At 48.8% G+C, this 27,643-nt stretch overlaps 1 protein-coding gene across 1 annotated transcript in view; it reads left to right on the forward strand.

The window, feature by feature from the left end:
* The first annotated feature begins 353 nt into the window (after positions 1-353).
* NXN (nucleoredoxin) overlaps positions 354-27,643 on the forward strand; it is a 54,447-nt gene continuing 27,157 nt past the window's right edge. Inside the window, exon 1 of the mRNA XM_075032881.1 lies at positions 354-726. Within this exon, the coding sequence (XP_074888982.1) occupies positions 409-726 (318 nt within the window). The 5' untranslated portion in view covers positions 354-408. The remainder of the gene's footprint in view (positions 727-27,643) is intronic.

A 27,643-nucleotide genomic window follows, 5' to 3' on the forward strand; every position in this document is an offset into this window, starting at 1 on the left:
GATCCCCGGCAGTGGGACAGGCCGGCTGAGGCAAGGCCAGCGCCCGCCCAGCCTCTCCTTCTGCCGTGAACCCCGGCCATCCCCTCCCGGGGCACAGCCGGGCCCTTGCAGGGGCTTGAGGCCTCGGGGGGAGGCTCCCCGGGGGCTTTCTTCACGGCCTGGAGCCCGCCACCCACCCCGCTGCTGAGCGCTGGGCCGGCTCCCACCCCGCGGCGGGTGCGGGCCGGGGACCGCGAGGCGGCGGGGGCCGGGCCGTGCGGGGCGCGGGGCGGCGCTGCCCGAGGCGGGGGCGGGCGCGGGGCCGTGCGGGGAGGCAGCGCCCCCTGGCGGGGCGGGGCGGGGCTGGGCTCGGCTCAGGCCGGCGCGGGCTGCGGCGGCTGCGGGGAGCGGAGCGCGGAGCGGGGCGGGATGGCGGGCGCCCTGACGGAGGTGCTGGGCGAGGTGCTGGTAGCCGGGGACGGGGAGGAGGTGGCCGTGTCGGCGTTGGCCGCTCGCGGGGTCTCGTTGGTGGGGCTTTACTTCGGTTGTAGCCTCGGCGGCCCCTGCGCTCAGCTCGGCGCCAGCCTGGCCGCTTTTTACGGGCGCTTTAGAGGGGAGGCGGCGGCGGCCGGCGGGCAGCGCCTCGAGATCGTCTTCGTGTCGGCCGAGCAGGAGCAGCAGCAGTGGCAGGAGGCCGTGCGGGCCATGCCCTGGCTGGCGCTGCCCTTCGCCGACAAGCACCGCAAGGTGAGACCGCGGGCGGGCGGCCGTGGCCGGGGTGTGTGTGTGTGGGGGGGGGGAGGCGCGCCCCGGGCTTTGTCTGGGGGCGGCGGGGCTCGGCCGGGCCCCCCCCCCGACCCCCGGGCCGCCGGGGCGGGTCCCGCGTGGCGAGGAGTGGGCGCTTTCCAGAAAGTTCCCGGGGGGAACCCGAGGGGGTGGTGGGGGTCGGCTGCCGTCCCGCGGGGCGACGCCGCTTCGCCCGGTTCCTCCGGTTCCCGGGCCCTGCAGGGGAAACCCCACAGGCTCCGTCCTCCACGGGTGTGGGGGGGTAAAGCGCGAGGGGAACCCCGGTTTGGGGGTCGCGGTTTTGGGGGGGGGGCGGTTGGACGGCGCCCGCTGGCCTCGAGGGGTCCCTCAGAGGAGCGGGGCCGTCAGGCGAGGCGTGTGAGAGAAGTCGCTCCTCTGAGGCGAAACCCTGACCACGGCTCCGGTCGGACGGCCACGGCTCAGCCTGAGGAAAGCAGGCCTCAGTGCGGGCTGTGGATAGCGTCCCCCGTGGGCTTTCTTGCGTGGGTTTGGGCACAGAAAGGGGCCACGGCCTCTACCAGCCGTGGGAGGGCATTTGGTGGTTGAGGAGCGAGTTGGAGCGCGGCTCGTCTGGGAAATGCTGGCAAAGCTGCCGGGCGAGTTTGTGAGATGGTGTTCGTTATTCGTCTCATTTAGCAGCTGGTTTGTTCGATACTCTACGAGTTACAGCCCCTCATCCGAAGAGTTTAATCTGAAAGACGGATAACAGACAAAAAGCACTCTGTAAGACCCAGACAGGGAAGGCTGTGAGGGACAGGAAGGCAAAGGCTGGGCTTCCAGATCCCAACAAGCTTGCAACGTTGGTAGTTTAAAAAAAAAACAACAACCCCTCTTTACAAATCTAATCTCTGGAAGCTATTGAGTAAGAATTAAAAAGATGGTGCCCCACAGTGCCATTTCTAAACATCTTTCCGGCGAGTGATTACGGCCGCTGGTCTGAAAGCAGCGGGCGGGTGTTGGCTCGGCTCTCAGCGAGGCGCGTTCCCGGCTTCAGCGGGGATTGGGGTAACGCCGGTATCTGTGGGGCCGGGGGGCGGCTGAGCCCCTCGGGCATCCCCGTCTCTGGGCTCTGTGAGGCTGTGTTGGGATGAGAGGGACGACTTCTTCCTGAATGGGTCTCTGAAAACTCCTCTGCCGGCACTTCGCGCTGTTCGTTAGGCAAAGGAGTCGTTTAAGGAAAAGTTGGCTGTCGTCTGGCTGCGCTGTGTGATGTCCCCTCCACTGAGAAGAGGCATAGCTGGTTTGAAACATGGATTTGGCTTTTTTCCTCATTTGCTGCAGGTTTTTGTCACTAAGCCCCCAGTTCTGCAAAAGCTCTCAGGTGTTTTACACCGTGCACCTGGATGATGCTGTTGGAGGCCCCCAGTTTGCCCCTTTGAAGTCCAGACACTTCCATCTGGGAGCTTGCATGAGTGGTCACAGGTTGGGATCTGAGATCGGTTTCATTAACAAGGGGAGCTGCGACAGAAGCTTCATCCTTCAGAGAAATTGCAGTTAATTCTGGTTTATTTAAAACCAAACCCTCTTCCTACAGGGATGTGAAAAGATTGTGGTTCCAATTAGTAGCTGGCCATTTCCCTACAGAATATTAGGAACTGCAGTGTAGTTAAATTGTTGGGAAATCATAGAATTGGAAGGTGGCATTAATTTTACATGTCGGCCAATGCTTCCATCTAATAGATTGCAAGAAAACATGAAATAGAAAGATTATGGGGTCTTAAACTCTTATTCCAAGAAGCCCTGAGTTAAATTCAGGATTATTTTTGTGCGGAGTGTAAAGTAATTGAAGCTCGTGCTGTATATTTTCAAAACTAAGCAGATGTGATACGGCTTTGGAGGAAGCTTAATCTATGGATAACAGAGAGCCTATTTGTAAGTTATAAGGGCAATTATGTCAGGATATCAGATTTCTAAACAGGAGATTTATAACCTGTAGTTCAGGCAGTTAGAAGTTTCCTTGTATAATAGGCTGATTTTTAAATAGTCGGGTTAATGACCTGACTCTCCAGAAAAGCACAAACTTTCTGTTTTTCAGAAACATGCCAGCAAGAGCTGGGGATATCTAGCATATGTTCAGTACCTCACGGGCTTAATTTGTTTAAAAACAAAAGCATTAGGAAAACATAGGCAATCCTTTTGAGTTATGGTTCCTTTGCACTAAAGGCTACTCCTAAACCCCATGTGAGACAACCCGTAGAGAATTATATAGATATATGGGAAGAAAGGGATCTTATAGATACAGAGTAGAGATAATAGAGAGACGTGGGAACATCAGGCAGGGAGCTGAACTCCATCCCTGAGCTCTCAGCCTCAGCCCGGAGGCTGTGGACCCCCCCATCTTTGGAGGTTTTGGGGCTTGGCTGGGCAAAGCTGTGCCCGGCAGGGTCTCATGCTGGTGACTGTGGGGCTCAAAGACCTCCAGAGGTCCCTTCCAGCCAATGCTTCCCAGTGTGGGTTGGTTACTTTATCTACTGGGGTTGTGAAAGCTTTGGGAAGAGATTGCTTCCTATCCCGTATTGGCTGTAGCATCACTTTTGTTGCTCAGAATTATTGAATAATACGGCTATGAACAGTCATGGTTTCCTGCTGAAACATTTATCAGTGCATACATTGTCTTTCTCTGGTGTACTCTGCATCTTTTTACATTTCTCCTTTCTCCAAACCCTGGGCATCAAATGTTGATCGGTCATAAAAACCGGGCTACTTTCTGGGCTTGCAGTAAAATTCCCACAGTCCTAAAAGTAAAATAGCATTTTACTCTCATGGTTCTGGTGAAAGTAGTACGAGTTGTCAAAGAAAACAGCCGCTCTTCGTTGAATGCCTTGGTAACTCAATAATGCCGGGGTGCAGTTACCAAGCACATAACAGCCTGTGCATCTTGCAACAACCAGTTGAATTTGAGTAACTTTAGCATACAGCAATTTCTGTCTCCAAACCAGTAATAAAAGAAAGCAGTACAAGTCAGCAAACATCTGGACGTGGGGAAAGCCTTTGATTAATGAGGAGGATGGCATTATGCCTCCGTCTGAGCCACAGCCAGCCATATTATTGTTGTTTTTTTTTCAAGAACAAAACCGTAACGTGCCAAATGAGATTGGAGGCCTTTAACTCGTGATACACGTCCCTCAATTAAGCTCTTCAGCCCTGGATTTGGGTAGCTATACGTAGCTGTTGATAATTGATTTGTCTTCTGATAATGCCTGGCATTGCTGAGCAGAACATGGGGGAGAGATGTTGCTCCTTGTCTTTGTTTCGTTTAGGGTTTTGGTTTAACATCACCCTGTTGTTATCTGTTTGCACGAACATCTGCTTAAGTTCTGGAAGGTTGATTTAATAACAGCTTTAATTCCTGATTGCTACCGAGAACCTCGGTAATGTAAACAACCCCCATCTGTCTACGTGCCCTGATGTCCTCTGGCGCCCGCGACAGGGCAGCGCCCTCCCTGCTGCCGGGAGAATCCCAGAATTCTCCTGGTGAGCTCTGGACCATCCGTGCTGCAGAGTCCACCTACGCTTCGGGCGAATTTGGGTGCTCTTCGAGGGCTTTCGGCACGTACGCTTTTGGAGGAGAGCAGGAGCATGCTGTCCTGCTGTGCTGCATTGCTGTGGGACATCTTGGTCATTTCTGCTGAAAAAAAAAAAGTAAATTGGCCACATTCTCTGTCAAGTAGGTCCTCTCACATGAGTCCATGTAGGAGTGGGAGAAAGGAGGGTCAGGGTGCCGGAGGAGAAAAGGCTACAAGCTTGTCCTGGGAGAGAAGCAGTTTATCTTTTCTGTTGTTTATTTGCCTTTGCTTTTGTTTTCACTTGTTGCTTATTTGGCCCAATCATCTTCCTCATTCTTTTTAATCTTGACTTTTCTAATTACACTTACTTGGTGCATCCACGCAGCGCTGCAGTGGTGTAGGGTCTGTGCTTTGCCTCTTGTTTTGTGTTTGCTTTCCGCTGTATTTATGCATCTGCTTGAGTGTTGCCCAGATTCTTCTTGGGAAGGAAAACCCGTTTGCACAGGAGCTGAAATACTTCTGCACTCATTTTAAATAAATGCAAAACATGTTGATTATGTTGCTGTGATTATTCAGTCAAGTACCTGAAAACAGTTTGAGGATCTGTCTTTGCTCACACTAGTAAATACCCTTCGGTTGGGACAAAGTGGTTTTCCTTTATCTTGACAGTTGATTTGTGTACCCTGCTCTATGTATTTTCTCCTATGTTCACATGAGATGTGTCTTTTGTTGAATTGTGTGGCAGAGGCACGTGATCTTTCTCCGCGTGTGAAGAAGACATCTGTTCTGTCTCGCCCTAAGGAGGGGGGAAGGAGCAAGTTTGTAGTTTTGGATTTTGTTGTTTTAATGACTTTACTACTATGGTAGGTGATCCGAGTTGGACACAGACAGTGCTGGGAGTATGTCTTCTGTGCTGGGAGTATGTCTTCCTCAGCACTGCAAATAAAACAGTGGTCTTAAAATTGATGGGTAAAATGTGACAAAACTCTTGCTTGTTTGCAGATATCTCTGTTAAGTCTTTTACAACAAATACCCACTCTTTTTTTTTTTAAATTAAATTATGTTCTCTGTCCCTGTCGTCCCCCCATGCCCCGTCCCCCCCCCCCCCCCAATAAAAGGGCATTTTCTTTCTCTCTGCTTAAAAAGATTGTCTACTGTGGGACCCTCTCCTAAGAAGACACCAGGTACTAGTTTTGTAGGTAGAGTTTGTGCAAGAAATGGTGGGGAGGAGGTAGAAATGTCATTAAATTAGACTGTATGCAATTTTTTGGGGGGGAGGGGAAACCTCAAACCCTTGATTACAATTTATGATACACCCTGATTTTCAGGGACTCATAACTTTTCGGTTTGAAATAGCCATCTGCTGAGATCTGGGAGGCAAGTGGTCAGCACAGATGTGGGATTTGTCTAACAGAAAATTTTGTAAATCACTTGAAGCAGCTTTTGAGTTTCATCATATAAAAATATCTAGGTAATCACTTTCAGCTGTATTCCTGACTTTGTATTTCTGGGGTGGGAATGTATGTGAAATCTTTGGCTCACGGAGATGTAGATTTGAAAAATATGGTCTTTTCATGACATAAGGCTATTGAGTAAGAAGCAAGGCATTAGCAACACCGACTGATTCTTTGTTTGCTTTGAAACTCACTGGTTCTGAAACATAAGAATGGGAGATGTATGAAAGGAGCAGAGAGAAGCCTGCGTGCTGTTTTTCATTGTGGCATCTTAATCCAGATGTTGAAATGAAAACGTTCATTTAAAAATGCATGGTTGACAATTTCATTTGTTACTCTCAGGTTGCAGAACTAAGCAGAGGAACTTTACTTTTTAAAGTAATCCGTGCACAGTTCTTCTCCAAAAATGCATTCTTTTAGGAGCTGAACATGTAACAGCTTTACAAATGAAAGTGCAAAACAATGGAGTGTTTTTCTGTGTGATTTTTGAGAAGTACAACAGTGAACTTCAATTATAACTGAGGAATAAGCTATTCAGTATTTCCACATCGTGCGGATGACATCGAAACCAAAACATTCTCTGATTCTTGTTGTTGTTGATGCCGCTTTTCCAAATTATTTCTGAGTATGTTTTATACAGCATAGCAGTGGCCCTCCGTACAATTAGCAGTTGTCTCGCATGCCAAGACCCTAATCCTTCAGTGATATCCCTGTAAGCGTTCACTGCTGTCAGCAGGCAGCAAGTCTAGGTGCTGTGTCCTGGTCCTGCAGTAGTTGCAAAAACATCGCTGGCATCCTTGGAGGTTGGATTTCCCCATATATCCAAACCATGGCCTGCCCAAGTGCTTTCCCTGGGGGAGAATTAGTATTTTAAATGTCTTGCTGGTGTATCATCTGCTGTGTTGTTTATTGCATCCTTCAGTCGGTAATTGCCCATGTTTGAGGGCCTGCTCTGAAAATCCTTGGACATCTTTTCATTATCAAATCCTTCTGGCTCCATGGTGGGGAGAAGCAGTAGGAGCTTTTGCTGATCACACACGGTTGGGTCTTGGACTGCACTCTGCAAGTCCTGTCCCAAAAACTGATATCGGGTTTGCATTGCCTTTGGATGGTGGCTTCTTCAAATGGTTTGATAACATTTTAGTTTGAAATGCATAAGCTGTCTCCTTGTTTAATACTCAAAATGATCCTTCTGTACCATTGCCTATAGGGATTTCTTAGTACTGAGAAAGTTTGTGTGAAATTCATTGTGAGTTCATTGTTAGCAGGTACAGGTTTTGAGAGAGTCCAGGGGGTTTTGAAGTTGGAGTTTTTTGTTCCTTTCTCATGGACATACTTTTAATGTTTCAAAGCAGCGTATGGTATGGTAGGGTTAGCTCATGCGGCTGGGATAGGGTTTCACTTCTCCTGAATTGCATCTGGGTAGAGCTCTCTGTTTTGCATTCCTGTTTTTTTCAGCAACGCTCCCAGCATGGAAGTTGGGGTATGGTTTTAATCTAAGTCGAATCAGAAGATATTGCACTTCTTGGTGATCAGACCAGGAGGATTCTCGCCCCAGCCTCACGCACCCTCTTCACCAACAAGCCAGATTCAACACAGTGATCGTCTGCTCGTTACTGCTAGTGTTTTGATGTGAAATGTAGGGATATAGGGAAACTGAGAGGGTGCGGGAGGCTGCGATACAGTGGGCTGAACTCTGAATTCAAGAAAACAAGTTTGAGCAGCATTGGCCTGAGCATTTGCTTGGTGAGAAGCTCGCTGGTGTGCGTGGATTGCTTCCTCCTCCTCCTCCTTTCCCTCCCCATTTTTTATCAGGGAAACAAGTTCCAAGCAAAATATTCCAAAGTGATATTTAATTACTCTTTAAAATGCAACTATTTGTCTTATCAGCCATGTGGATTTCTGTTTGCTGCTTTGATTTGACAGTTAGTAGTTTGTCATTTTTAAAAAGCTTACACACTCCAGGAATCTGTGATTTTTATGCTTTTGAAAGTAGAGATGTTGAATTAACTGCAGCTTTGAACTATTCATGGATAATTTCAGGCCCCCTGCTTTCAGCAAATAACAAGCTGACTCCTGAGCTTTAAGGCTGGGTTGAATACTGAATAATCACGACTTTATAGCTGTGTGCATTCTCTAAACTGGTTCCATGGCACATCACAGTGTAATGCACAATAGATTTGAAACATTTTTCTAGACGGATCACTTTGTGCTCATGCCATCTCCAGATAATAACAATTAGAAAAGGGGGGAGTAATGCCAACTTGGGGAGGGTGCTTGGATTCATTACGACTTGGCCTTTGTGCACATTAATTCCCCTCTGTTCCCCAGGGTAGGAGCCCGGCCTCGGGGCTGGGGGGTGTTCAGCTGAGGAGGGGGCTTTTCCCTGGCACTGCCTTGACATACATCTGCAGGGCAGCTTCCTCCGTGCTGGCTGGAACCGATGCTTCTCTGCTGATGGTCTGTAGGCGACAAAACACAATTAGAGTTAAATCTGTAGGTTGTAAAGACAAGACAGGGCCAGTGGAGAAACTGGGAGCAGGATGAGTTGACAAGTAAGCAAATAGACATATTAAATTCTCTCGTGGGAAGGTAAATTATACAAGTATTTCAGATTACAGCATGAGCGTCTTGTATGATAGCTGATAGCATTTTCATCATCTCGGTTTTCCAAAGAAAATGTAGTGTCTTATTGATTTGGCTTGAAGTACACACAGTTAATGGAAGGGTGGAACTAAAAAGATGCAGGAATGGTTTCTGCATACTCTCACGTCTGTCTTTCAACACCGCGAACAATTGCAACCAACAATTAATATGTAAAGAATTTGTGGTCTTTGGTGCGAGTGACTGACTGCTTCAGTTGCGTCAGGGCATTAGCTGAGCTTTTGCAATCTGATCAGCCCCCCGCTTGGAGCCCAGCAAGCCCCTCTGGCCTCAAAACAAAGTGATGGGAGCCCCAGATGAGGCACAGAGGAGCGCAGGGGTGCTGGCTCCCTGCCCGAGCAGGGAGGTGAGTGCTGGGCACAGAGCCTAAATGCTGGGGAGAATCTGCTCCATAGAGGATGCGCCTAATGGTAGGTGCCATCGCAACTGCCGAGCCCAGGAACGGCGCACGGGAGGGAGAGCGTCTTCAGTGCGGCCACAGGGAAGCAAACCCAGGGCAGAGCAAACTTGGAAGCCAAAGGCTTGTAATGAGGAAGGCAGTGGGGCTACCTGGTGCTGCCGGGGCCAAGGCTCGACAGCCTGTTCAAGCAAAGTGCTGTAGCAGCAGGGTGGTGTGAGAGGTTGCTGTGTGTATTTTACACCCACGAAGATCTGCAGCAGTTGAAGCTGTCCTGCCCAGCCAAGGAGAGAAACTCCAGGGTCCTCCGGCAACATTTTCTCTGTGTCTGCAACTGTGGCTAAATCTAACCTGACTTTAAAATATTTTAATGGAGAAAAGGTGCAAAGGTGCTGATTTAAAGTGAATTTGCCAAGAGTTACCAGATTTTTATTTCACATCTGAGGCATAAAAAAATAGCTGGTGGCATCCTCAGATGCGAGTGGGGGCTCAGAGTGGCTGGCCCCCGGGGAGGGGGTGGCAGCCGGCGCAAGGGGTCAAATCCCGCTGGGAGGGATCTCTGCGAGGCTGGGCTTTGACAGCTGAGAAGGGAGCATTGTTTTATGTTTCAGTGCAAGGATTTAAGAATCTGGGTGAGAATTAGGTAATGTTTGCAGAAGAGAGTAGAAGGCAACTGAAACGAATTGCAACTGTGTGAGTGAGCCGGAGAGAGAAATTCTAGTTCTCCCTTGTTCCCAAGAGATTCCCACTGGAGAGATGAAGTCATAGCCATTACTTCATTAGTGTTAACTCGGGACGCTGACAAATGAGCCCTCTTGATTTGTGCCGGGTCGGTTGAAGAGAATACTGCCCCGGCTCTCGCCCCGTGCCTCGGCAGTCGCTGCCCTTGCCGTGGTGTTGGCAGAAGCGCACGCCAACTCCCCAGCCGCGCTGATTCAGGCAAGCGTTTTCTTTTGAACTGCCACCGCTTCATCCCACGTGCCAGCTCCGAGTTGGCTTTTATAAATCCTGCTGTGCAGAAGGCAGCCGCCGAGGGATGGGCAGGCAAGCGAGTGCGAGCGGCAGCCTTGTACTCGCCAGAACCTCTCCATCAACGCCCGAGCCCGTGCCCAGCGTGGGGAGCGTTAATGGTACCCAATGGTCTGAGCCCCGCTTCCAGAGCAAACAGACGGGTGTAGGATCTCACCCTTGCAACTCGCAGCATTGCTGTGGGAGTCCCTTTTGGAAAAAGTGTGAAATTTATTGTAATATGTGCTGAGGATCTTATGGCGGATCTGAGCTGCTAAATCCTCTAAACCTGAGCCCGCAACTTCATTGACAGGGCCTCTCACTTTGCTTTGCTCCAAGCTTATGGTTTCACTGCTCCAATATTTTTCCATACATGGAAGCATTCCTGCCCCAGCCTGGGCTAATCCTGACATGCCACTGCATCTGGATGTTAGCTCATTTCTTGCAGCTGACACTCTGCAAAGGCAGATGTCTGAACGTACTTTCATTTAAATAGATTTAATTCAACCGGCAAAGCTCTCGCCCCATAGGTAAGCAGGGGAGAAAAAAACAAACGTGGTTTTCCATTTTATTGATCTTCCAGGGCTGTTACGTGGATGAACTGGTCCCCAGTAATGCCATGCTTTGGAAATGCATAGTATTGAGATTGCAGAGGGGTAACAAACCATGGATTTATGTCTGGCACAAGCTGAACCCATCTCCTTGCTGTGGCTCAGTTGGTGTAGAGGAGCCCCTGACTGCCCGTCCTGTCCTGTTGGAGTGCGCTCCTGGTCTCTCCCCTCTGCTACGACGTCTCTTCAAAGGCTCCGTGCTGTTTGGGACGTATTTAGTAGCTTGGTGAGGCTGGGACTGCTGTGCTCTTGCAACTGAGCTGAACGCCTCGGTCGTACGGGAGAAAAAGAGATGCTTGTGCTGGTGAGCTGCTGTTTGAGACGGGGGTCTGTTTATAATCCCTCCCTCACCAGGGTGAGCTGTAAGTTTTAATTAAATGTCTGTAAGGTGCTCTGCAATCCTCTGCTGAAAGGCCCTGTATAAGGCCAATGCCTTTGAATAAAAGCTAGAGACCTTTCCCACCCGTTGGAAAAGAGTTGGAGCTAAAACAGTGAGACCCAAGCAGTTGAATCTGAACAGATGTCAGTTCTTCCTCACTTTGATAGTTCAAAAGGATTATTCTGCCTCTCCCAAAAAAAGGAGAAGCACAGTGATTTTCCTAGTGTTGCCAGGGATCTCAGCTGCATCCCCTCCTGCTCGCTGCTAGTTAAAAGGTTGCACGATGGGCTGGAGGTTTGCATGGGGTTTTGGTTGAGCTGTGCTGTTGGGTTTGCAGTTCAGCATCCACTTGCCTGGCCCTTGCTGGGGGTCCAGGATATGCCATGGGTCCTGGTTTGTCCTCTCTTTGCTTGACTGCTGCTGTTGTGTGCAGGAATAAGTCAACTTGAACTGAGCCGGGAGGAAGACAGCAAGGGTAAAACAGGTTTCAGATGAAGCAAGCTGTGTGATGGCGTGGGAAGATGACAATTTACCGGTTTGCTGTCGGAGCTGTGAAGCAGATGAAACTTCCTTTGTGTGACTGTTTCAGCCCGAGAAGCAAGTGAGTCCAGGAGCCATTGGGGCCCACGGGACCCCCAGCCCCCCCCGTTTGTCCCTTCAAATACAGCCCAGGGTCTGGGCGACAGCAGCGCTATGGTCATTGTGCACGTGCTTGGGTCTGATGGGATTTCGGCATCAGATAGGTCACCAGGGCATTAGAGATGTTCTCCCCCCTGCCTCCCAAGTTTTTCTGACTACTGTTCTGTTACTCTCAGAGCAAATCGAAGGGCACCAGGCTACAAATCCTGCCTTGCAAGTACTGCCTGGGTGTTTAGCTTGCGGGAATGCACTTCTTTCATCAACTGATACTGGTGTTTTAAGAGGGCAGGGAGCTACGCTTATTTCCTTCTGAGAGGTTGATGACTCTACAAGCTTATTTTTTAGGGTGCTCCCTTTTTAATTCAGGTTTGTGGCTATAGACAGAGGTTGTATCGCTGTTGCCTTACAGGCTGCTTATAATGAGCTCTTCCTTGTAATCTCTGTGCTCGGGAGCTTTGAAAATAGCTGCGTGCATTAGGGAAGTCCTGCTGTCTTTGTCTAATGGGCAGGGAAGCTGAAGCGAGAGGGGTCTGGGACTGGATGAGTGACCAGAGTGGGGCTCTGCAGCCGACATGGCCGTGATTTCCCAGTCCCAGCACCCCAGTCCTCCGGGAGCAGCCCCATCTCACCAGCCCCATGCCGCACATGAATTCGAGCCCCTGGTCGTGCTCTGCTTCCCTGTCCGCTGCCACATCAGCCACAGCCATTGCCCCCTGCTGCTGCCGCTGTCGTGCCGTGTGCTTCCAAAATCGGTTCGTTCCAGGGTTAGAAAAGACCCATTTTTGTGTCCTAAGCACTGGATTTCACAAATAGAGAAGGGGAAAGGTCTTAATGCCTGCAGCTTGATCAGCTAATCTGAAAGCATGGGAAGTTTTTCATAGGAAGATTTGCTGCGCAGCTTTCTCAATGCAAGTTTGCACAAATACATTTTATCCCTACAATGGATCGTAGCAGCTGGATGCCTCCCACCAAGATTACTGATATTTAGGTCTTTGATTTTGGTGGAGACACACAGCAATAAATTAAATGAGTAGTGGAGTTTCAGAGAGTAGTACAGATGGTGGGAAACTGAGGGCAGGGACTACTTAAGTGCTAACGTATGGCACAGCTTTGGTTCCTTTCTTTTTTTTAAAGGAATGGAAAAAGCTGTGAGCTGCTGTACCAGCAGTTTTGCTTCCCCCTTGTCTTCAAAGACCCGCAGGCCACCTCTATTGCAATGCTTTCTTAATGGTCAAGAAAGGAGTGCTCTGTGCATGCTCCTGCCTGCCGGCACAGCGATGCCCTCTGTGCCTTTCTGTCCTCATGTGAGCCTGATCCTGGCTCGCTGCACACTTGGGCGTGCTCTGTCTGGTTTTCTGCTTTCCTGGCAAATGCTGGGAAAGCTGACTGTTAAATGAGATTTCTTGAATCTTTGTAAGTCTTTCACTTTTTTTCATCATTAGATCTGACCTGGTTTAGGTTTTGTTTAGCTGTGGGGATTCAAGTGGAACAATTTCATTCCTTTATCCACCTCCGTCTGCGTTAATTCACTGTGTCTCCGACTGACAGTTTAATTATTGTATGTGACAGGAGCATCCAGGGCCCCACTTGGCAGAAGGTGTTTATCTCTTAGGTGGTGCACAAAGTACGTCTGCTGCCCTGGTAGCTCCCAGGACGGGTTTTTGCCTAGAGAGGCAGTTTTCAAGCCAGTTAATTGCCACGTTGTGACACAGAAGGGTAGGTGGCTGTCCCTGCCTTTCCCTGCGGGCACATCCCTGCCGGCTGTGTGGGGCCAGTGGCTCTTGAGGTGGAAAGATGGTGATGTGGTAGGTTTGGGAGAGCCTTTGAGGTTGGGAAGAGCCCTCTCGCAGAGGGACAGAGTGTGGGAAGAGCAGGCAGAGGGATGGGGAGGGACAGATGGATAGATGGAGAGAGGCACAAGGACCAGGCTGGAGCAGGGAGCGGTGCCTTGCCTGGAAAGTCACTTTGCTCCAGACAGCCTGGCTTTGAATCGCAGGAAGGTTCCAGATTTTACTCCGTTTTAAAAATGAAACGCCCTGTGAGCCCTGCATGTTTTACGTTGCTTTTTGGCTTGAGCTGGCCGAGCGTCTGCCCTGTGTTGGGCCACATCCAGCGTCCTCTTTTTAATGTTCGTCTCCATGAGGATTTGCTGCAGTCTTCACAGCTGAAAAAGTGGAGTCGTCTGCATAAAACCCAGTAACTCTCTAGGTTAAGAGGCCACCAAATACTACCTCTGTCTGTGGCCGTCCCTCTAATTATTAAAATAATAACCTCAGGCAGAGCTTAGAGCCCCGCTGGCGGCTCAAGGTCTGTTGTGCTGGGCCCTGTTCAGACAACCACACAAGAAAGAGATGGTCCTTGCCCTACAGTTGGTTATCTAAGGAAACGTCCCCCTTGCACCGTGGGAAGAGGGTGGGTGCCTCACAGGCAGTGACAGGCCAGGCTGGCGGAGATGCCTCCTGCCTTGTGGTCACAGAGGTTTGGGATCTGGAAGGGGAAGGCAAGCAGAGACCTCCTCCGTGGCTGTGCCCTACGTGAGGTGATGCACTTTGCATGGCTGCAAGCTCGTAGGGCTCTTCCCTGCCAGCGGCTGGTCCTTAGTTTTGTCCTTGTGGCTGCTTCTGCCCGGTGCGTTGGCAGGAGCCCTGGCCATGCTTGACTTCCCTGCGACTGACAGTTGCCCATCTCTTCTAAGCAGCAGCTGGAGGTCTGTCCAAGCGACACCAAGGTGTGCTGCTGGCCTTCATGCTGAGATTTGAGAACTTCATCTCCTTTACTCAAAAGCATTTATTCGGGCCAAGCTCATGCAACTGGTAAGTGCTAGGCTGCTCAGAGGAGAGAGGACCAAAGCAAACGGGCGGAAGTTTGTCACTTGGATTCGGTTGCTCTCCCAAACTGACTGACTAGGTTGGATCAGCAGGTTAAATTGGCTTTAAAACATGCTGAAAGCTTGAGGTTGGGCATCTGCCTGCCCAGTTACAGGGATGCCCGTCGCCCTGATGTCAGTGCACAGAGTCCATGCGCCTGCTTTCTGTCTTCACGATGCTGCCTTTTCTTCTCAGGGCTTGAAACTGGAGACATGATTTACACCTGGCATGTGGCTGGGGGAGAATAAGTTGTTTAACAGCTGGTTACCTGCGGTGGCTGACATCTCTGGATGAGTGCACCTCCGGCTGCTTCCTCCCCTCGGCTCCCAAGAGCCGGGCAGGGATTATCCAGAACAAATCCTGTTACCCAGCTGCTTTCGTGGCAGAGACTTGCCAGGCACAGGCAGGTCTCTCCTTGCCCCAGCACCCCCTGCAGCAAAGGAGTTGCAGGACAGGAGTGCCCCACGGGACATAAATCACGTAGCTGTTTGCAGGTGACATCACGGGTGAAGATCAGGGATTTTTAGGGTTTCTTTGCCAGAACGTGGCAGTGTTGATTGCCAGGCTTCTTAGTAGTGAAGAATTTGAAGTTGTGATTCATCCCTTAATCCACATCTTATGTATGCAGTGGTAAAGCTAGGAAAATCTTTGGATGTATGAAGTGTTTCCTCTTAGGGAGCTGAGAAACCCTTAGGTGTAACAATTACTATTTTACCTAATTGGTATTGAAATACCAAACGCTTAGAACATGCCAGCCTGTGTCTGTTGTGGGGAAAACTCAATTGCCCAATAGAAATGTCTTTTCATCCTGCCACACTGAAGAGAAAATAAGGTCAAATCTATTGAAAAGAAAAATTCCTGACATTTTTTTGTTATCTGCTCAAGTGGCTGTCCAGGGCTATGGAGGTGGCTCAGCATGGGTGGCTCTTGGTGGGGAAAGTCATTTGTGAGAGGTGGCCCCCAGGAAGAAAGGTGGTTCTTTGCTGATGCTCAGACTTCTATTTAGTTCGGTCTTTTACTTTTTAATTACTCCAGCAATTAGCACAGTTACAGATTGTGTCTTGCCTTTGCTGTTCTGTGTGTGCTTCTCACATGGCGTTTGCTGGCCCTGAGGATAAACCAACCTTGTGCAAGAACTCATGCCAGCACTGAAGAGGCATCGGGGTGTGTGTAGGTGTATCATCATCCATGTGGGTGTTTGCTCCGAGCCTCTGCAGCCGGTGAGACTGCTGTTTTCCTCCACTTGTTAAATAATTATCATCAGCCTCACAGTAGTTGAAGACCGGACAGAGCCCAATGGTGACACGTGGGCTGTTGGTGCAGTGGGCTCATTGCAAGAGGGATGCTGAGAATGTGAACCTTGTAAAAAGAAATGAAACTCATTCTGTAGCTGAGTAAATTAGACACTGTGCCACAGAGTTAGAAGAGGAAAACCCCTGCCTCACCTGAGCTTGGGCAATCACTTTTCTTGCAATTTTGTTTTGTTTTTCTCCACCATTACTAACAGCATTTGCTTCATTCAGAACTTCAAGCTACATGAACCAGTGTGTAATTCCCCTGGAGGGTACATCACACTGACACAGAGCTGCCAGACACCTTCTGATTTCAGAGTTGGGAACTGACATTTACTTACACGTTTTCAGTGTTTCTTGTTTCCACTGGTGAAAGCACGTACCAACAGAGAAATGGATATTGATGGGAGCAGCGCCTGCTGCAGCACAGAGCCTGTTGTTCAGCTAATGGGGTGAATGAACAGTCTCACTCCAGCTTCCCTGTTAAGAGCTGCTGAAGAACACTGCAGGGTTTTTTCCCCCTTGCTTAACTAAATGTTACTAAAGAAAATAAGTTTAATCAAGTCCAGACCTTTTTGCAGGAATTGCCATGCTCTTCTCCCTATGCTCTCCTTCCCCTCGGCAATGAGCAGAGGGCCCTGCGCTGGCTTGGCCAGCGCTCGCCTGTTGTGTTGGAAGAACCTTTTTTGCTTGGTGGATTCAATGATCCCTCAGCAGCTGTCCGAAGAAAAGAGCAAAATCCCAGTAGTCTGGCTGCCGTCCCTCTGCTCTCCTGCCTGTCACAGCCCATCTGAGCTCGATTTCTGCTCAGATATGAGCTCTTTTTCATTCTATTTACGCTTCACTTACCAAAAGAGGTTGGAGCCAGGTGATTTTTCTGCAGAGGATAAAATTTCATTGGAGAGAAGCAGAAGTTCGTGAAACAATCCATGGGATTAGTAGCATTTCAGCTCCTGCAGGATCTCCCCCCTCCCTTCTTCAGTCTTATTTCTTTTCTTTGAAAGATGAAATTTCCATTGCTGTTGATGCCCTGCCAGGCACTCTAGCCCGGTTACTTTCCCTTGGATGCAGTTCAAGAAACCATCGTTCTTTTCTCTATTATTTGTTATCAGAGGGAGGGGAGTGCCTTCCCTGCACTGCCCTGATGCCTTCAGCACTGGCAAGAGTAGATGGCCATGGCTACTCTTCAGACCCACCATGCTAGAAATGTGACTTAGAAAAGATTTTAGTGGCAGGGAAGCTGAAGCATTCGTGTCCTCAAGAAAATATACTTCAACACTTAAAAAAATGCAAACCAAAGTCTTTTCAGGGTACCGGCAGAGGTCTCGGTTAAAGTGCTCCTCCACCAATGCAGCAATCTGAAGGTGAAAGGCTCAGCTGCATGATGTGCTTTAGGTTTGTACATTTAGGCAGGAGTGGTCTAAGGACTTCTGAGAGCCTGGTAATGTGACATTTTTATTTTAGTAAAGACTGCTGTCAGAGGTTTTAACTAAAAAAATCCTGGGGCAAGGGCAGCTTCAAAATTGGGGTGGTTTGGGGTCTGCCCAGGCTGGAGCCCACAGCAGGTCCTGCCTTTGCCGGCTGTTGTGCTCTGCTGGGTACCACAACACGGGATGCAGTTACCAAGGGACACTAGATGGGAGAGGAAACCCACCCTCCTCCTTCCCACAGCCATGCCCTCTGCTCAGGGCACAGTCTGCTTCCTCTGGCACTGGGGATGTGTTCCAGCTTGATCGTATATTCCTTGCTTTTAGGGTTTGGGCTAACTCTTTCACAGAATCTTAGTGTATAGATTAAAAAAATAGGTAGTTAGGGACTAAAAAGAAAAAATAAAAAAAGAGAAATGTGTTCAGGAAGGAAAAGAAAGCCCAAGCATAGCTTTCTGTTGCTTGTAAGAGGAGCTGGCTACAGGACAGACCATTTTCTTATTGCCCCTCTATGTATGTCAGTGTGATATCTTTAATCTTGGTGATGTGTATCATTTTAAGTAGACTGTGTTGGGTGAACTGGTGTGTGTCTGCTTTCTGTATGCCCACCTGATTTACCTGACCTCTCCTTATCCCCTGCCTTGCCTTGTCATAATGAAACTACAGCAGGTTTTAGGGTTGTTAGGGGAAACCCCACTTTCCTAGAGAGAATATAGAGGTTTGCTGGATTTTCAGAGAAAATGTATTAGCTTTACTGACAGGAGAACCGGCCGAGCAAGTTAGCGGTGGATTTGAGATGTTAGCTTTGTGGCTTTTGTCTACCAGCGCCTGAGCAGTATTTGATGTGCAGACATGTTTTCAGACATTTCTCATAGAGAAGGTGTTGGCAGGTCTGTTGTTAACACCCTTGCCTTTAGGCCAAACTATTGAAAATTCAAGTTCAGCTTGAATCTTATTTCAATGGCTTAGAAGGCTGGAATCTGATGGGCTGAAAAATCTCATCCAACTCCAGCCCTTATTAGGAGCTTAATCTGAAGTGCAGCCAAAGCCAAATAAGGGGGAGGAAAAAAAAAAAAAAGCAGTAAAATGGAACAAGAAATGTGCATCCAATTTACAGTATTCCTCTGCAACCTTAATTCAGCCCCCTGTATGCATTACGATGCAGTTTCTAATTATGGGATCACATATGGTTTTTTTCCATGGCGCCCCTGCCCTCACTGCTCAGGGAGGGCAGTCGAGGCGGCCCAGTGAAGGATGGGGTTGCATGTGTAGGACGTCCGCCCTGCATGGTGCAGGATTTGGAGGGAAGGGAGTAAGGCAAGTGGTGGAAAAATAGCAAGGGTGAAGTGATGGTTAAGGAGACAGGATTCCTGCTCTGCTTCTGCCGCAGGGCTCGTGTATGGCGCCGGGTAAATTGCTTTTCATGCACAACAAGGGACTTGATTTCCTGGGTCCCCAGGCTGAGGGTTGAGTTGCAGAACTGCTGAGTGCTCCTGCTGCAAATGATCTCATGGGAAGTTGTACGTCAAACATTTAAAATGCCGCTTGGTGCTATTTATTTTTTAAAAAGGGAGCTGTAGGCTGATTCTGGAACTGGATGCCCAGAGCTTCTCTGTACCTCTTTTCTTCGGCTATAAACTGGAGGTGTTGTGAACGTAGTTCTCTAGGATTTTATGAAAATAAATCCACGATCGTTTGAGAAGTATCCCAGTCTGCAGTGGCAAGATGCCTTCATTTTTGCATTGGAGCAGCACATGAAAAGTGTGAAGTGAAGAGGGCTGAGTGTCGCGCATGAACAACCAGTCGAAAACCAAAACTGAATAATTCCCCACTTGTTGAGCATCTTCTATTCTCGGTGCTAACTGCGTCAGGGCTGTATGCACACGTGGTATGTGGCCATGCTGTAAAGACCCTGCGCAAGTGGACCAGATTAAAGCTACAGAGAAAACTTATTTCCAGCACATCCTAGCTTTTCAGGGCTTGGCAACTGTAATATTTTCTTAATGGAGCCCTTCAGATGTAATATGGTATAAATTACAGGACAGGGCGAGTAAGGAGTTGTGTGCAGAGGGTACAGGCATTGGTCTGTAGCAAACCTTACAGGGAGGAGGTTGAATGGCTTGATCCTGAAGGTGGTAGTTCATTTGCATTTCTGACCTGTAGCAGAAAGTGGGAGGCTTTTGGATCATCCAGGAAGGACCTCATGTGTAGTTTAGGCTGCTAACACCAGATGTCTGCTTTTGGCTTATCTGAACGTGGGTTGCATATGATCTTTAGGTTGGACCACTGTTGTGTGTTGGAGCCTCACTTGCAAAATAGCTCTTGTGTCCATCGAAGAAAGAGGTTAAGGAAGTTATTTTTTCTGTGGTTTTATGGAACTCTATACCGTCGTCTGTCTCTAAGGAAGATGTGACGCACAATGGCTTTGCAGCTATGCAGCTTGATGGAGAGGCGCATAGCTGCGGATGCTGTCACAGGGATGCTCCAGCAAGAGGTTTGCAAAGTTGAGAGGCAGCTAGCATCCCTCTCTCTTCTCCAGTAGCCTTTGGACTTTGTTCCAGCTTATCTCCTTCTCCTCAAAACATGGATTAGGAGCTGCAAAGCTCTCTGCAGGAGGAGCAGCGTGTTTCGTACCAGCCTGGCAAGAAGAGCCCCATCAGCCGTGCTGTTGGGAGGAAGGGCTGCACTCAGCCATGCTCCTCCAAGGCTGTGCAAGGTTTTGAACACAGCTCACTTAATCAGCAGATGTTGTCAGGCATGCACAGGCAAAACCTTGCTCTAATTCACTAATTATAAAAATTCCTGGCAGAAGCTCTGTGTGAGTCAGCTACAAAAAAAATTACCTAGGAAAATGTAAGTTTATGGTATAAGGCTGACTTTAGCGCACAAGAAGAAGGGAAGCCAGGGCTTTCTGTAAATCCAGTTGGTCATCCAGCTTTAGCCCACCATATCCTTATCTGGAGAGAGCGGTGATGGGAGAAGCAGAGTGGTGAAAGCCCAGGGGCTTGTCCCACGCTCTCTGAAGCTGGTGGTATGGCAGGAGATGGATGGAGAGTTTCCCTTCCACTGCTGCAGCAGAGCCGGTGCCCAGCCCAGGAGCTGGTGTGGCTCTGGTTTGTGAATCGGGGCAAGGCAGCCCCCTCTCTGCCAGCCCTGAGGATGGGAGAAGGGTGCTGCTGCCTGCTCGGGGTTCACATTTGACTTTCACCTCGCTGCACACACCCACCAGCACGGGGAACCGAGGAAAACCTTGGATCTGGACTGGTCTTGAATTATCTGCAAAGGGTGTTCGCAGCACTGTCTCCTAGGGAAGCTGCCTTTTTTTTTCTTTATAAAAGTTGTATTTTATTTTATTTTTGTTATAAAACCCACATAACTAATTTCCCTTGGAATCTTTTGCAGGCGTCTGCTCTGAGTGTGTTTTGGCCTCACTGCCCAGTGCTGGTTTTGAATCCCAGTCCCAGTGGTGGGAAGTTTTTAGAATGAATGCCAGTTGTATTTTTTTTTAATAGAATCACAGTGTCCGCCTGTGGATTTTAAACAAATATCCTTGGCTTTATGTTTTGCCTGCAAGTAGCCAGTATCCAATGGCTATGTAGCCAACAACAGTGACTCGGCAAGGATGCAGCATTTCCCCTTTGTCAAAAATGACTTGTATTTCTTTTTGTAACATAGCGTGCACCTCCCCAACCCTGCTGCTGTGCCTGGCTGTTCTGATCCACTGCAGCAGGCAGGATACATGCCTTTGTGTGGAGCTGTGGTGCAGGTTCCCAAGGGAGGTGTGTGGCAGCCTCATCAGTGAGTAATTTAAAATTACACCTGGGGAACATGGAGTAGGAAGCAATCCTGCCTGGTGCCTCTGGGAATGGATGCATCTTTACAGGGTTGACTTTTCAGCTGGGCAAAATATATTTGCTTGCACTTAGCACATACTTGTGCTGTATTTTCTGCCTCTACCGGTTCCCTTTTCACTTTGGTACCTGGTTTTAAGATGTGGTTTCCGAAGCAGAAGGTAATTTTTCAGGATGTAGCACTGTCCTTTTGATCCCGACCTTTCCTTTATTTCCTTTCCAGGATGTCTTTTGTAATACAACCTTATAGTGCTTCCTCTGCTGCCGCTCTCCCTCACCGACCTGCCAGCGCAGGTTTCTGGCAGGAAGGTGAGCATCTCTGCCCACTGCTGTGCCGCCAACGCATGCCCCACAGACGCTGGCATCCCTCCCTTCAACGAAACACTGAGCGCAGCCTCTCCAAACTGCCCTGTCTTGCCCAGAAGCGGCTGGGATCCAGGAAGGCTGTTCTCCCAGGAAAAAACAGCTTTGCTGGAGTGGGCAACAGGGTGTGTTCAGCCCCTCAAAGCCAGATGTGCATGTTACGGTGACTCTGTTGTTCAGGTGCTTCTCAGCATTTCTGATATGAAAACTAGTTTCAGCAGCACTAAGTTGTCTGCAAAGTTGCTGTTATTTGGGTTTGGGGTTTTTTTTAATACACCATTCTTTGAGGAGCTTTTAAGAACATGCAACTCCCTGATGTCTCCAGTGGGGCAGTGATGACTGTAGCGCTCATCAGCTGTACTTTTTATAGTCCTTTTCCCTTTGGTCAGCAGTTTTTATAGTTCTTTTCCTTTCGATGTTGGTCACTGTCAGCAAAGAAGTTTGAAGCTGGTCTGATAGGTAATAATAGCTGAGAGATAATATAAAGTGTTAGTAAAGAAATGAAAAGTGAGCAGAAGAGTGTGCAGTGGTGGTACCAACAGGAACACCTGGTGCAAACAGTTAATTTTAGTATTGAGGAAGGTCGGTATAAACATACCTTTCACCTGGGATGGGAGAGGGAGGCAGAAATCCTGAAAACAGGTTTGTATATGCATGAAGCTTCTGTACCTGAAGAGCCGTCTAAATCCTAGAAGAGGTTTTTATTTATTCCTTGGAATCTGGAGTTTGGAGAGCACATGTTGGCCATGCAAACTCTCAGCTTTGCCATAAATCTGTGTTTTGGCAGCGCTTGTCCAAATGCCATATTATCCAAATAGGAATAGATAGGGGATTAAAGCAGAATCCTTTGCTATTTATAGACTCCCTTGGGGAATACGGTGTAATATTCTTCTGAATCAACTAAAAGGTAACCACAATAACCCAATGCTGCACATGCTAAATCTTCCCTGTGGCCCTCCTGTAGACCTGCAAGGGAGGAAGGGGGGATGCGGAGAGATATTTCAGCTTGCAGATCTGAAATAGCATTGTTCAGGCTTTAACGATCTGCCACCTGCTGATTCCCTGGGATTCAGAACAGAATCTGGGACATGTGCTTGTTTTTTTACAAATGGGCTGGACTTGGAGCTTTAAATCTCTCCTCTCCTAAGCAAGTGCAGACTTGGAAAGTATTAATTATTTTGTACTGTCTGTATCACCGTCTTTCTGTAGAAGTAGCTAAGGCCTTCCCTCCCGCTTCATAACTGTCTTTATAAACTGAGGTCCTGGGTATCCCTGGTGTGTCTGGGTGTCCCTGTTGGCACAGGAGTGAAGGAGTGGGCTGAGTGCCAGTGTGCCAGACGGAGTCTGGAAGCATTCAGCAGAGCTGCTCGCTCAGACTGTCCTGACGCCCTTCAGTGAACTGAGCAGCAAGAACTTACCCAAGAAGGGCTTTTCTCTTCTTTTTGAAATTGTCAGTAATCCAAAGTGCCACATGTGTGTGCACAGAGTTTAACCTTTTGGTCTCCAGCTCTGCCCAGTGGAGAGAGGAGGTCCTCAACCCTCCTGGAGAAAAGAAGAAAACCCAGTCCAGCTATGTTTGAGTTTTACATTGCTGTATATTGGGGCACTGTAGAAGGGTCTGTGCAGGTGGACCTCTTCCCTTGGCTGCATCCTGGCAAGCAGTACCACCAAGGACTGGGCACCTGGACCCTCAGACACCCCTTTGTTTGCCCACCGCCTTGCAAAACCACGTGTGTAGTTTATAACGTGCAGAGCAAATGGCATGAACTTCATAAATTGAAGACAAGCAAAGTTTTTGCGTAGGGGTGCAGCTTTACAGACCAGCTGGCTCTGGTTTGGTTTCTCCAGGCTTGGGAATTTCCTGGGTTTGGGTTTTTATTCCAGCTGCCCAGCCTCAAGCAGCCCCTGGGGCATGCATCTGCAAGGGGGCCAAGGCGCGCTCTTTATCCGCTCTGTGCTGGGGGAGAGCAACGCAAAGACTGTGAAATGCTAGTTTCTCTTACAAAACTCCTGCTTTTTATTCAGGAGCAGCAAGTTTGTTCATGGAGGGGGGAACGCACCTTGTTTCCCACATCCCCTTCACGCGGGGCTTAATGCAGCCCATTTTTGTATGTGCTCGCTGAGAAACAGCAAAAATCAGGAGCGAGCGGATGGCCGCTGCTTTCTTTCTCCTTTATGTTCCTGTTTAATTGGATAATATGCATGGCCTTGCCTTTTTGTTTACCTTAGGGTTTGTTATGACAAAGAAGATGGATTTTTCCTGGCTCTTGCATGCACAATATGTAAAACAACATGACGCAGTACACGGTCAGCACGTGAAGCCTGATGCGACCTCGGAACTCAGGCTGTTCTTCAATGCACGCCACTGACATCCAACTCGATGCTCGGTGTCTGCGTTGCACCTCTGCGGCCAGGAAGCATGTCTCTTCTCATGCTGGTAGCCAGTTGCGCTGCTCGCCAACACACAGGGGCTTGTTTCAGATTGCTTTTTCTGGAAATAGGGGTATTTGGGAGAAGAGATACCTTTGTAGTATCTCTGTCTTCACCTCTGGACCTGGTGAATTCTTGGAAACCATGGGGAGGGAGTCTGTCTGCATCTTCAGCTGTTTTTGCTCTCCCTTTTAGTACAAACAAATTGCCCCTAATCTTGGGATGTTTTTTGTAGAGACTTTTCCTCGAGTCCTGGGTTTCTGAGCCCTTATTTCCCACCTAGGGAATTTTATTTCTTTTTCCCCCTGTGCATCCTAATTCCTGGGTGATTCCTGTAATTTATCAATGCTAGCTTGTCAGCAGAGACTTGGAATAAAAGGCTTTGTAGTGTGCTGCTTAGCTGGCTGTATAAACATGAAAGTACCAGGTTTTTAACTATCTTGCTCACATGGCTTTCCTCTGCAAAGCTTTTGCCAAAACACTCTGCTAGATAAAAGGGATGCTGAGAAAGTCCAGGTCAGGCAGTGATTGTCTGAGAAGGGTATAACATTGATCTTTGTTTTAGTTTTATTTCTTGTAACTTCTCAGAAAGAGCAAGGAATGAGGATGAATTGTTTTCATCTCTTGGTGGTCAGAGATTAAGATGGATGAGGCAGTGGGGTGCCTGGAAGAAGCTGTTAAGAGCCTGGCTGTGTCCCCCCTCTCTTGCATCTTGGATGAAGTTGGCTTCATGCTTCCTGCTTCCCAGGTGCCCTTCCCGACGCTCCTCCTTAAATTTCTGAGCTGGTGAGTGATTGCCTTGAGTTTTCTGAGCTCTTTGAACTAGAATAAATGAGAAGGGCTCTGGGGATGAGGCCTCTCATCGTTCATTTGCCTTTCACCTCTGAGGACAGGGGTTTGCATCAAGTGTGGCATTAAACGCACAGGGTTTGCTGCCCTTTAGGTCACGTCCTGCTGAGCCTGCCCGAGCTACTGGGTGTTTGCCGTAGCTGGCGCAGATCTGAAAAACCAAGAGTTTTAGATCTGAGCGTCGTCTCACAGAGTTTTAAGAGTAAAGAAAGGACGAAGGAGGCTTTGGGTAAGACGCAGCGTGGTGTTCGGGTTCAGCCTCTGGGATTTCAGGGTCTTTGTTTGCCATTCTTTGTGCAGGTTTTCACGGAACAGGAATATATCTCATCTGACTCCCGGATTCAATGTGCAGGGAGAAGTTTCCGGGAAACTTTGGACAGTATTCATCCTGTTTTGGGAGGGCACACAAGGGATGTACCGCTGGGAAGTGATATTTTTCAGGCTGGTGTCTGTGGGACCAAAGGCACTGCGCTCAGGGTGGGGAGTGTATTGCAGCATCGTCGCGCTTTATGTATTTAGTGAATTCTGTTTGTAAAAGTGGAGTCAGTTCATGACAAAAAGTGCCTGCTTGGTTGAAAATGCGAGACCCTTGGGTAGGGGAAGCGTTTGTGTCAGAGCCCCAATATTTTGCCCTGTTCACAAGAAAAAAGCCCTGTTTGAGGTAGGGCGGAAGGTGTTGCTGTTTGGCACCTGTGCATGGTGTAATTAGGACTCACTTTACGTGGCAGATATGAAGTCGCTGTGCCCTACCTTGGCAAGTCCTCCCTCTCCTGCATCTCCGGTCAGCCTCTCATGGATGATTGAGAGGTTCCTGGCACCCGTGTCCTTGCGTAATGCTCTCTTAATGTTGTCATTTTGTTAATGAGCGTCTGAAGAAGGTGCTGGCTGGATCTTGGTGCCGGCGGGGATTGCCGGTCCCTTGTGTTCTGCTTTGAACGCTCAGGCACCAATGGGGAAGGAGTGTCGGAGAAATGCTCAGCTTTGCACCCGATGAACGGAGCTACCTGGGGTGCTGCCATAGCTGGAGTTGGGTTCTCAAACACCAAGAGAATTCCCTACAGAAGCACATCACTGCTATTTGCTGCTGCTGCTGGAATAGCCCTGGTTGGCGTCCTTCGTAGTGTCACTAAGAGGGGACCAAAGCTTGAAGAGGCCTTTTTACTCTCTCGGCTCTTTACCCCAAGCCAAAAGCTTCGGGGTAAGGAGGAGCTGGAGGGTGCAGGCAGGTCGGGCAGGACGCTGGGCGCTGGCCCTCCAGTGCGTGATGAGGCGGCTGCCTTCCTGCCTTTCCTGCCCTTTGATGTGCTGCGGGGTATGTAATGAGCATCTGCCCTCTAAGAGAAAACAGATTTGAGTTATAAAGTTGAAAAAAGAGGGAGCAATTTTGCTTAATCATTTTCACACAGATCCACAGGCATTTCTGTAAGAGCGAGCAGCATCTGGTTCAAGGGCAGCCTTGGTTGCTTTGAGCTCTCCTGGAGCTTCTACAGTCTCAGGCAGAGATTGATGTTCCAGATGCTGTTCCCAGCAATCGGATCAATGACATGCTTATTCAGACTTTTCATTTTTTTAAAGAAAAAAAGAAGGTAGATGATACTTTTTAAGATCATCTGAAGTATCAAGGATCTGTGAGACTTTTTTTTTTTCTTTTTTCCCCCCCCAGAGTAGGACACTGCAAATTATTTCCCTATTTATGAACACCACTCAGAAAGCAGAAGGAAGTGAGCTGCCTGCCTTGCTGCCTTGGTATTCGCCAATTCCCTCCCTCCAGCTTCTAGTCACTGCAAGAAATACAGGATTTTTAAAATTCCAAACACAAAGCATTCATTTCAGAAGAAAGGACTTAAATGCAGTAATGCCCCTGTGCCATGCAAGCTGCACAGGCTGTCCTGGTGTGCGCTTTCTAGGCATCTCCAAACTTGTTTGTGTATGTGGGAAAATTACTGAGTGACAGGGAAAGTGCTGGAAAGCTTTGGGGACTTGATTTAAATCTGATGAAAATGCAAGGCTGCCGCCTGGTCTGCTTGTCAGCTGCCGGCACCCATCAAGGCGGCTGTGAAAATGGCTGCTGTGGGTTTGCTGCTATGGTTTGCCAAAACCAGGCTTGTTTGCCCATTTCGATCTTTAGGGGCATCAATGCTGCCCACCTCTGAGAGCCTCGTGGTGGTCGGTGTGTTGTTTTGGAGGTGGAGAGGCTCTGGGAGAGACTGATGTCACTTGCCAAAGTCCCTGGATTTGACAGGAGCTCTCCGTGTGTCACCGCAGTGAGCTCCATGGGAATGAGAGACCTTAACCACTGCACCAGCTCTCTTATCTGCTGCCTTGGCTGATGAGCTTTAATTGCCAAGATCACAACTGCTATGTTTTCCTTGGGATGCTATGGCTGTGTTTGTCTCCCGGCACACCCTTTGGCTGTCCTGGAATGGGAGTTTCTGATGGCAATCTGCAAAAGCTCACCATGAGAAGCAACAGCATCTTGTCCATCTCAGAAAGAGTTTGGCTGGCTGCTGGGGTGGACCCTGAATCCCACACTTGGCTTTTGGTGGTGTGAGCACGCAGTGTCCGAGCAGACCTGCGGTCTTGGCCAGGGTAGATGTCACAGGTTAATTTTTGCCTGTTCAGGGTCTCCACACCTCATGAGATACAGAAAAAAAATCCACAAAGCAAACTGGAATTAAGCTGCAGGTTTTGTTCTCATTAGTGTAAAATCATAAAATCTGGTGTTTCTGATGTCTCTGAGGAGAGAAGGAGAATTAACTCCTGGAGAATGTAACCGGAGGATACTTAAAAGGCAAATTGTTCGCATACTTTCTTTAAAATTTGCATGAGTGTAGTAAAAGGTCATCATAACTGCAGAGTCTCCTCCTCAGATCCTCTCCTGCCGGTGGCTGATTGCAAGAGCCTGTTGCTAAGTGTTCCTGGAAACGGAATAAAGATGAAGCAAGATAATTGAACAAGAAGGAGGGAGTGGGGGGGAGAAATGCTTGGAGCTCCTAGCCGAACCACAGGGCTGCCAAACGAGATGAGTATGTTGGAGTTTGACTCGGTGGCTGCATTTAATCAGTTCTGACCCAGCGGTGGGGAAGGGGTGACCGAGCCCAAAACTTTGTGGCAGATCCT

Source organism: Buteo buteo, chromosome 7, assembly GCF_964188355.1.
Source record: "Buteo buteo chromosome 7, bButBut1.hap1.1, whole genome shotgun sequence".
Classification (NCBI taxonomy): domain Eukaryota; kingdom Metazoa; phylum Chordata; class Aves; order Accipitriformes; family Accipitridae; genus Buteo; species Buteo buteo.